Raw genomic sequence first — 11,391 nt, 5'->3', positions numbered from 1 at the left:
TTACTCTAATACTTTTATACACAGAATAATGAGACGAATCAATTGGCGTAATTAAAACACATAATTATATTAAAGTAAAAATCTGAATTTGCAACTAGCAGTTATAGATTTTTACTTTAACATAATTATGTGTTTTAATTACGCCAATTGATTCGTCTCATTATTCTGTGTATAAAAGTATTAGAGTAAGATAATCAAAAAATGAATATTTTATGAGATATCTTGTATTTTATGTCAAAATACTGCAACTTTGAAGCCTAATAACTCAAAAAATACTTAATAAAAAATATTGTACTTTGTCATAAGTGTTTTGGAAAACTTTTGAGATGAGCTACAAGAATATGCAAAAATATATAGGGTGTTCCATTTAAAAAACTTAAAGTGACCTTCACGTGACCTTCAAATAACTTTTCAAGGTCAAACCAATGGTACCATCTTATGGCCCCCTCGAAACCATAAAACTTTTGTCGGAAATATTTTTCTGTAAAACGTATTATTCGGGAGATATTTGAGGTCGTTATTTAAAATGGGACACCCTGTATATACAGGGTGTTCTGTAATGACCGCCTCACCTCTCTAGGGCAGATAGAGCAGGTCAAACTGAACATAAAAGTCCTGTACCATTTTGCGATTTGCGCAATAATTATTAAACTATTAATTAAAAACGCTCAGCGAACGATATTATATACATGTATATATATATATATATATATATATATATATATATATATATATATATATATATATATACAAAGTGTCCGGTAATAATCGCCTCACCTCTCTAGGGCTGATAGAGTAGGTCAAACTGAACATAAAAGTTCTCTACTATTTTGTGATTTGGGCAATAATTATTAAAATATTAATTAAAAACGCTCAGGATATGCTGAGTACTATATACGGCACGCGTTCATACATTAAGGCACTTCCAAGTTACGGAATAAATAAGCTACGCTGTCGAAGAAGTGCTTTAAAAACTTTTGATAATGTCGAAAATTTAACAAAACAAATCTTATTTACATAAACTTTTAATGATTTTGTCATTTTCTGAAAGTTGAGACATTAAAATAATGCCCATACAATACGAATCTTTCAACAACATTGCTGCAATATAGCTGCAATGTAACTGAAAGATTCGTGCTGTATAGGTGTAAATATGCATTACGTCCGGTAATAATAAACATTTGGCAGTATAAAGACTAGTAGTACTTTTTCGCAAAAGTTTCACTATTTCAATCTCCTAGCATTATTCAAAAACTAGCTTTTCATTATTTAACTCGTTTTTGCTATCAATATTAAATACGAGTTTAAAATTCACGATGATGATATTAAATGCAAGTTTGAAATATCACATTCTGGAAGTTGATATTAAATACGAGTTTGAAATTTATTACGTTTTATAAAAAATCTTATAGCTTATACGAAAAACATACTTATTTGTACTATCAAAAATTTAGAGTTTTTAAAATCTCTCGTATAATATATATATATATATATATATATATATATACATAATATATATATATATATATATATATATATATATATATATATATATATATATATATATATATATATATATATATATATATATATATATATTATACCTAATCGTTTAACATAATATTGTCGAAAATAAAAAAAAAGTTATATTAGCATATATAAACATTGAATAATATAATGATTACAAATAGATTATCCTAAATAAGATTCATTATAAAAATTTAAATTAAAATTGAACACTAAAATTGACTAAATATGCATTAAATATGCATTAAATTAAAGGTCCCGATAATAACAAAAATTTGGCGCCATAAAAATTACTCGTGGTTTTCGCAAAATGTCTTACGACTTCAGTCTTTTAAAAATTTTATTTGTCTGAACTTTCAATGATATTGCCATTATCTGAAAACTGAAGCGTTAAAATTATATAAATATGTATTATAATAACAGTCGCGCTAATTACAAAAATTTGGCGCCATAAAGATTGCTCGTGTTTTTTCGTTAAAAGTTTACTTATTTTAATCTTTTAAAAATCTTATTAACGTGAATGTTTAATGATATTGTCATTTTTTGAAAATTAAGACGTTAAAATTGCATAAACATGCATTAAATTAAAGGACCCGCTAATAACAAAAATTTGGCGCCATAAAAATTACTCGTGCTGGTTCGTAAAATGTCTTTCTACTTCAGTCTTTTAAAAATTTCATTTATCTGTACTTTCAATGATATTGTCATTTTCTAAAAAAATGAGGCAATAAATTGTATAAATATGCCTTATTAGTAATGGTCTCATTAATACTGTTCTTATATTTAAGATTATCTTAAATCTAATTTTAAGTCGTTTTAAGACTCCGTTTAGCCAATCAGATGGCGGAATGGAATCTTAAGACTTTATTTAATATGATCTTAAATATAAATATAAGGTCGGATTACGAATATCGTTCATAAAGCAATTAAGGCTATGTTGAACAGTACCACGTTATTGTACGTATTATTTTTTCGAAAATCTGTGATAACTATGGCCTATCTGTGTGAAATATTGGTGAGAATGTAAATAAAAAGAATATTTTCTTCAGGAAATAAGTCACATTGCAGAAGATATATCGATATGTATCGTTAGGATGCTTTAGTTTTTAACGAACTAACTTATAAGAGATAGTGATAAGAAAATATTTTATTGACACAAAAATCATTCAGTATATTTCTTCAAGAATTTCTCGTAGAAGAATTATGTACATTCTATATGTATATATCGAATGTTTATATATTTTCTTAATTATATAATTTTTGTTTTACAGGATGGATGTGCAATATCTTATTAATAAGGAATTATCTTGTACACTTATTATTAAAATAATGATCCTTTGAGGGTAGTAGTTATCAGAGATACCTGAAAAATTAAAGAACTGCTTATTATTTCTGCAATTTGACAGTCTTAGGCCCGATTTACAATAGATGGAGTAAGAAATAAGAGTAGAAGTAAGAGTTTTGGCGTGAAGATGCTTACGCTGGTCTCGTCTACAATACGATGGAGTAGAAAGAATTAAGAGCCAATCAGAACGCAAGAGGAAAATTGCATCGAGTGTGCGAGAGATTCGAGATTATTTACCTTGACACTGTAATGAATAAAGAGGTTATATTATGAAATAGAGTTTTGTGAATTAATATTGGCAAGTATATTAGTCATTGCATGGCACCATCAATTAATATTAGAATGGAAACAACAACAACAAAGACAAAGGAATTGTAAAAGAAGAAGGTGGTGGATTCGCCCCATAAATAGACCTAAAGTTCAACAAGCTTATCAAACAAATCTTCTGAAGGAAATGGAGACGCAAGACCATGAAATTTTTTAAATAATTTTTGGATGTGGCCAGAGCATTTTAACTGGTTGCTTAGTCAAGTGCAAGCTAAATTACAGAAGCAAAGCAGAAGAAATCCATTGGATCCCAAATTGCGTTTGCAGGTGACACTATTGTAAGTACGCAAAGCCTGAAATTATTTTATACTATAATGCAATATGTAACATTAGTTGTGTGTGTATTATGTTATTTTTGCAGATATTTAGCGCAAGGAAATTCTGTTTTAAGTAAACACACAGAGTTTCGCATAGGAAGATCAATAGTATACAAAATAATTCCTGAGACCTGTCAAGTAATTTGGGAGACACTACAACCAATTTTCCTCTCAACTTTGGATACAAATTTATGGAATAGAGTAGCAGAGGGCTTCATGGATAAATGGCAATTCCCCAATTGCGTCGGTGCCATTGATGGGAAACACGTTCGCATCAAAGCTCCTCCTATGTCGGGATCCGAATTTTACAATTACAAAGGATTTTTTAGTATTGTGCTTATGGCTGCTTGTGATGCGGAATATAAGTTTACATGGGTGGATATTGGGCAGTATGGTACGTATCTATAGCAATAGATCTCATAATCTAAATATATAGTTGTATTCTACATAAAAGTATATGTCATGTTTCTATTTGCAGGTTCATTGAGCGATGGATGAGCATTTGGAGAAATACAAATTTCATGAAGGCTCTTGAAGAGGGAACAGCTGATTTACCATCACCTACTCCACTTCCTGGTACAGATGTTCTTTTTCCATACGTTTTTGTGGCAGATGAAGCGTTTCCACTTTCAACATATATGATGAGGCCATTTCCTAGAAAAAACATAAATTTATCTAATGATGAAAGTGTTTTCAACTATCGATTATCTAGAGCTAGAAAAATAATTGAAAACACGTTTGGTATCATGGGAGTAAGATGGCAAATTTTAAACTCATGCATAAATTGTTCTCCAAAAAATGCAGAATTAATTATAAAAGCTTTGGTCTGTTTACACAATTTTATGATGACCTGTGGACGTGCTCAATATTGCTCTCAAGGACTTATAGATATTGAACATAATAATGGCGAAATTGAAAGAGGAACATGGAGAGCAGAAATCAATGAAACGTTTTTTCATCGTCTAAGCAGGACTGGAGCAAATAGAAGTGCGCGCATTGCACACGGCTTGAGAAATTACCTAATGCAATATTTTATGTCCAAAATTGGTCAAGAACAGGCACCATGGCAATTTGAAAGAGCACTTTATCTATCAGAATAAATTAAGTATTGCGTACATAGAGTATGTAAATATTTACATTGTGCATATAATTAATTTTTTAATTTGAAAAAATAAAATTTAGTATTGATATATTGTTATTAGTTATTTTTATTATATATATATTTTATATATATTATTTATTATTATATATTTTATTTATTATATATATATTTTTTATTTATTTATTATATATATTTTCATTTATTTATTTATTTATTTATTTTTTATATAATATAATTTATTTATTATATATATATATATAATATATATATAATAATATATAATATAGTAATAGATAAATAAGAAAAGAAAAAATAATTTGTTTATTATAATTTATTTAGATTGACATATAACATATTATATAATACATATAACGAAAAAAAAATGAACTTTTTATTATTTTTATAAAAAATGTCCTAAGATTAAAATAAAAACATTTCATAAAGTTTAAAAAATAAACATATTTTTTTATAAATCTATGAGAAGAATAACAAAGAAAATCAAATCAAATGAAAAGAAAATAAAAAAATCTTATGCATATTAATAAATGTATAAAAAACTTATTTTTTTATAAATTCATTAATGCAAGCAAGGATCGATATAAAACAATCCATTTGACGTTCTTCACAAACTTTGCTCAATCCTAAGGCTATGCCACTCATCATATTTTCAACTGCATGAGGTAATTCTGGTTTTGTTGTTTGTGACTCTACTGACGTTAGATTTTGTTTTAATGCCATCTCCAATGTGTTGGCTAATGAAGAGATGTTTTTGGATGATTCTAGCATTACTGTATCTATTTCATCATTTGTCTGCCACTTTCTCTTTTTAGTATCTGCTGATGGTGTCAGTTTTTGAGGCGTGATAGTAGAGACTATGACTTTCGCCACGCTTGTGGATGCATTGCTTTGTGAAGTTAACAAGTTGTACGTTGAAGAAAACAATTCAATGAATCCCGCAATACTAGTTGCTTTCTCATTTTCAACATAAATAATATCTGAATCTGCAACAAATAAAATCATTAGTACAATGATTGATATTTTTTGATATCGAAACGTCTAAGTTTCAACATCAGTTAACATAAGTAATTAAAAAAAAGTTAATAATTAACAATATGTTTGACAGCTTTTTACATACGTGTATGTGTTTGTAATTTGTTACAATTTAATAGCACCATATATATTTTTGCATAATATTGAAGTATTAATAAATTCATGAATAATGTTCTATTTTAAAATAAATTCCTTTAGATATTGATATAAAAATCAAAAGTTGTCGAACTTATTGCAAATTATTAACTTTTTTTTATTACTTATGTTGACTGTATGATAAAGAAATCATTATCTAGTCTATTATATATTGTAACGTTACGCCTTTCCCGTTGCCGCGGATGTCGCTCGCTCAGCCAGGATTCGGGACCAGGCTTGGCACGGGGGGAAGGAAGATAGAGACTCTCCTGTGATGTCGTTGTTAGACCCGTTTATTATCTCATACAACGAAGCTACACGGGGGAATGTATTTACAATGCAGGGCGATATGTATAGATAGGTCAGGCGCTTGGCCTTGGACGTGTCGGGCGGTGGTTCGGTGCGTCCGGGGTCGGACGGTGGTTCGGTGCGTCCTGGCGTTGGGCGACTGCTCGGTGCGCCTGGGCGTCAGGCGGTGGATTCGGTGTGGTCGCGGACAGCCTTTGGCGGCAGCTCGAGCTTCTGGTTCGGGCGGGTATTTCGCTGGCGTCCGGAAACGGACGGATGTCAACGTTCTACGCCCGGAAACGGGCAGTTTGTTCGTAGGCGTCCGGAAACGGACGGTTTGTTGGTTCAGAAAATCGCGATGAAAGAACCGGAGGCCAGGAACACCCGGTCGAGGCAACGAGTACGCCCGTTGTCCGGAGGATCGCGGTGAAGGAACCAGAGGCCGGGAACGCCCGGTCGAGACAATGAGTACACCTGTTGTCCGGAGGATCGCGGTGAAGGAACCGGAGGCCGGGGACGCCCGGTCGAGGCAACGAGTACGTCCGTTGTCCGGAGGATCGCGGTGAAGGAACCGGAGGCCGGGAACGCCCGGTCGAGACAACGAGTACACCCGTTGTCCGGAGGATCGCGGTGAAGGAACCGGAGGCCGGGAACGCCCGGTCGAGGCAACGAGTACGCCCGTTGTCCGGAGGATCGCGGTGAAGGAACCGGAGGTCGGAAACGCCCGGTCGAGGCAACGAGTACACCCGTTGTCCGGAGGATCGCGGTGAAGGAACCGGAGGCCGGGAACGCCCGGTCGAGGCAACGAGTACACCCGTTGTCCGGAGGATCGCGGTGAAGAAACCGGAGGCCGGGAACGTCCGGTCGAGGCAACGAGTACGCCCGTTGTCCGGAGGATCGCGGTGAAGGAACCGGAGGCCGAGAACGCTCGGTCGAGGCAACGGGGACGCCCGTTGTCCGGAGTGGTTGCTCAGGAATAGTCGCTGGTGTCTGGATCCTGGGAGAACTCTCTCGAGGCGGGATCAGGACAGGACTAGGTGCTGGTTCTTCGGACGAGCCGGCTTATATACTCGGCGGCCGGCCTTCCACTCTTGGTCACGAGTCGAGTGGGGAGACCGAGAGCCCCAACGTCGCAACGTCTGGGGGCGCCGATTGTTTCAGGAGCGGGCGTTCGGCCCCTGGTGATTTTGTCACAATATATATAAATATAACATATATATATATATATATATATATATATATATATATATATATATAATAGACTAGATAATGGATTGTGAAACTTTAGGTAACTTTGATTTATCTATAATCATAATTTCATAAAAGAATCCATTATCTAGTCTATTATATATATATATATATATATATATATATATATAGATAATGGATTCTTTATCATACAGTCAACATAAGTAATAAAAAAAATTAATAATTTGCAATAAGTTCGACAACTTTTGATTATATATATAATAGACTAAATAATGGATTCTTTTATGAAATTATGATTACAAGTAAATCAAAGTTACCTAAAGTTTCATAATCAATACTCCATATTTTATCTGTACTCTCTTCAGAAGTTAATGGCGGTGTATATGTGGATGGATATATTGCAGATGTTGATGTGGCAGGTTGTGAGTTGGCAAGCTGCGAGCTAGTAAGTTGTGAGCTGATAAACTGAGACATTTGTGAGGCCATATCTTTCTTGCGCTTAAGAATAGAGATGGCTGGAAATTTGATGTTGTCCTACGCAAATATAATTCATATAACTTAAAGATAAAACTTATACATAATATATACCTTTTAATTATTATAAAGAAAATACAAGAATGCAAAGATAAATATAAAAATGATTCAGTTACTGTCTAGGTTGAATATGATTAACCAGAAACATTAGGTCATTATATAAGACCCAATTAGACATGTACAGCACATGATTTGCACCTGCGCCAGATCTTGGTTGCGACTGTACGACTTTTCGGCGCTCTTTTCCGAATTTTTGTCTTAAACGATAAAATGTTTTTTCTGCATCGGGTCTTGTAAATACAAGTACATTGTACTTAAAAAAGAAATTTCTCAGTCAAAGCAGTCTAACCTTACTTTTTTATCGTTTACTTACCAGTTATTGGTGGTGTCAAGGATGCGCCAATATTGTTCCATAACTGAATCTTTTTATTCTTATCAGTGTATCCTTTATGTTTCTTCTGATACAGGATCAAATTTGGTTGTACTAAGTTAATCAGTGTCCTCCAAATGAGAATTTCATCTTCTGATGTATTCTCATAACTGTTATCGTCAAAAGCACTATCCAGCACTGCGTATTCAGAATTCATCATTATATTAATTTTTTTTATTTATCAATATTAACAATTTTTTTTATGTAATCTATATTTACAACGGAACGGATTCACTCCCGCAACTTCGAATCTCGCATACTCGACGCAACTCTTCCCCCTGTGTCCTGATTGGCTCGGCGTAAGAAAAGCAGGAGTAGAAGTAAGACGAAATGGAAATAATTTATTTCGCTTACTCCCCTTACTTCAACTCCTTACGCCGCTCTTAATCATTAATCCATGCTTACTCCATGTATTGTAGACGGACCAACTTCTTATTGTAGATCGGGCCTTATTTTATGTGTTAAAATCAAAGTACTGCGTATGTAAAGTTCTTTTGTACTTACCAAAATAACTCATGAAATGTTGAAAAAGTGGTTTTTTGGAAATCATCTGTAACAAGAGAAAAAAATTTTTTATTAATAATAAGAAATCATCTTATATGTATATACTACCTACAATATACATATATTCACTCGCAATGATGATTTTTGATGGGACAGTGTCTACCAGGAACATTTGAAAGATAAAGGATTATTTTTTATTTCTATACTTTAACAGTTATATTTTATTTTTATTAATGTGTAATTACGTTTGAAATAATTATTTGTTCCTTACTATTACCAAAAAAATCCTTTAAAAATATAATAAATGGTATTTTTGGGTTAGAATTATTTTAGTTTTATATATTTACTACATTCTGCGAAAAATCCATAAATAAACAAAGAATATCTCTGTCAAGGAAGCAAAATGCAAAGAAATGTTACCTTGCGATAAGAGTTATATTAATTTTACTGTTGTACTTACCATGCGAAGAGTTTGTATAGATGAACAGATAATCTTATAAATATCTATAAAGAGAAGAAGAAAGTTATTTTGTGATCTAACATATAACTATTAATTTTTTGACTTACCAAAAGAGATAATCTTTCAAAGAGAGCTTCTGAGATCATAAATCTATAATAATAAAAGTTTTTTTAATTAATAATAAAGAATATTCTTGTACTTACTCAAAATGATAATCCTTGAATGGGCCAGCCATGAATATCTGAAAGTTAAAAGACTGCTTTTTATTTTTAAAATTTGTCAATTCTATTTGATCTTTTTAAAATCGAAGAGTTACATATATAAAGTTGATATGTTAATTTTTGCTTTCCTTCAAATTTTTGCAAAAAAAAAACAAAATTTAGTACTTTGCAATAGAAGTAGTGTTAATTTTATATATTTACCATGCGAAGAGTTTAGAGATGAATTAAGAATTTTGGAAAATATCTGTAAAGATGAAAAGAAAGTTATATTGTTATTTACATATAACTACTAATTTTGTGGCTTACCAAAAGAGATGATCCTTCGAAAGAGCATTGGCTTCTGAGATCATATCTGTAATAAAAAAGAAATTTTCTTACAAATAAAGGAATGTTATATTTACTCAAAATGGTAATCCGCCGATGGGGCAGCCATGGACATTTGAGATTTAAAAAACTGCTTTTTATTTCTGCAACTTGACAATTCAATTTTGTGTGTTAAAATTGAAATATTATGTATTTATATAACTTTATAGTTGATATATAAATTTAATCTTTATTTAAAAATTATAAGTTATTAAAGTCGCTAGTATTTGATTATAAACAACGGGTTAATTAAAAACGACCTGACTAGCCAAAATTATTCAATTTATTTACACGACGTTTCGACCATATGGTTGTGGTCCTTTTCAAGTGTAACTATAAAGAAAATAAATAAATAACGGATCAAACATTGATATATGGATACAATTTTTACCAGATTTTAGCCAAACAATACAACATAAAGGCGTCATAAAACTAGTCTACTCACACGTAAATTAAGAAAGAGATGAAAAAATCCAATGGGGCATGTTTAAAGGTAGAACATAATGATGGAATAATTAAATATGTCACTTAGTTAAAAACAATGGTTATTAATTTTGAGATAAACACAAACAAGGAGACACGTCATGTCAGCATGAGTTTTTTGAACAAAACTGTGAATATTTAAAAAGAAAAACAGTTCAAACGACCTTTATAATTTTGTCATAAATATTATTTAAATTTTCAGTATCTCTTTGTAGATTAATCGTGGAGTTAAATTTCTTAATAAAAAACATTTCAGCTATTTCTCTTTTCTTAATAAATTTTTCATTGTGTAAAATAACCGGATCATCCCACTCAAAATCATGCCCAAATTCAACTCTGTGTTTGCTAACGACTGATTGATTGGTAGGATGTAATTTTATATTGTTAAGATGTTCTCTAATACGTGTGCGTATATGTCGCTTTGTTTGGCCAATGTAAAGCGCATCGCAATCCTTACACTGTAATTTATAAACCACATCAGTTCTAAAGTCAGTATGTAATCTGTCTTTACCACGCTTAATCAATGTATTAAGTTTATTAGTTATAGTCATAACGACGTTCAAACCAGTTTTATGGCGCCTTTATGTTGTATTGTTTGGCTAAAATCTGGTAAAAATTGTATCCATATATCAATGTTTGATCCGTTATTTATTTATTTTCTTTATAGTTACACTTGAAAAGGACCACAACCATATGGTCGAAACGTCGTGTAAATAAATTGAATAATTTTGGCTAGTCAGGTCGTTTTTAATTAACCCGTTGTTTTTAATCTTTATTTATTAAAGTTTTTGCAAAAAGAAAAGTGAATGTTATCAATAAGAGTTTTTAACTCTTCTAAAGAATATGTTTTATTATTTTAAATAAAAATTTCTATTTTTATATTATACATATTATATTATATATAAAATATATATTATATATATTTTGCAGCTGGCGAGGCGTTTTCAAGACACTATGATAAAATATTTTTTTATTAAGTATTTTTCGAGTTATAAAACTTTAATCTTCGAATTTTGACGTAAAATACAAAACATCTTGTATGTAAAACCGAACGTAAAGTAGTTTCGATAATTTTACCTTAATGCTTTTATGCATA

General features: G+C 31.6%; 1 protein-coding gene across 1 annotated transcript; it reads right to left on the bottom strand.

Annotated features, from left to right (window-relative positions):
* Window positions 1–5,013: 5,013 nt before the first annotated feature.
* LOC140674794 (uncharacterized) lies at window positions 5,014–9,888 on the bottom strand. The gene is made up of 6 exons (XM_072908561.1): window positions 9,851–9,888; window positions 9,432–9,469; window positions 9,229–9,261; window positions 8,769–8,814; window positions 8,208–8,392; window positions 5,014–5,619 (listed from the first exon to the last, which is right to left on the bottom strand). The coding sequence occupies exons 1-6, from the start codon at window positions 9,886–9,888 to the stop codon at window positions 5,177–5,179; spliced, it is 783 nt and encodes a 260-aa protein (XP_072764662.1). The 3' UTR covers window positions 5,014–5,176.
* Window positions 9,889–11,391: the final 1,503 nt, after the last annotated feature.

The sequence above is a fragment of the Anoplolepis gracilipes genome, chromosome 16 (assembly GCF_047496725.1).
Source record: "Anoplolepis gracilipes chromosome 16, ASM4749672v1, whole genome shotgun sequence".
NCBI classification, from domain to species: Eukaryota; Metazoa; Arthropoda; class Insecta; order Hymenoptera; family Formicidae; genus Anoplolepis; species Anoplolepis gracilipes.
This window is presented reverse-complemented; position numbering and strand designations above follow the sequence as displayed.

Bases quoted from the DNA above. Each gene is read 5' to 3' on its own strand.
- LOC140674794 (XM_072908561.1), bottom strand. From the start codon at position 9,888: ATGTCCATGGCTGCCCCATCGGCGGATTACCATTTTGA. The intron at 9,470-9,850 runs GTAAATATAACA...TTTAACTTTCAG, and splicing joins TCGGCGGATTACCATTTTGA to ATATTCATGGCTGGCCCATT. The intron at 9,262-9,431 runs GTAAGTACAAGA...GATATTTATAAG, and splicing joins TTCAAGGATTATCATTTTGA to ATTATCTGTTCATCTATACA.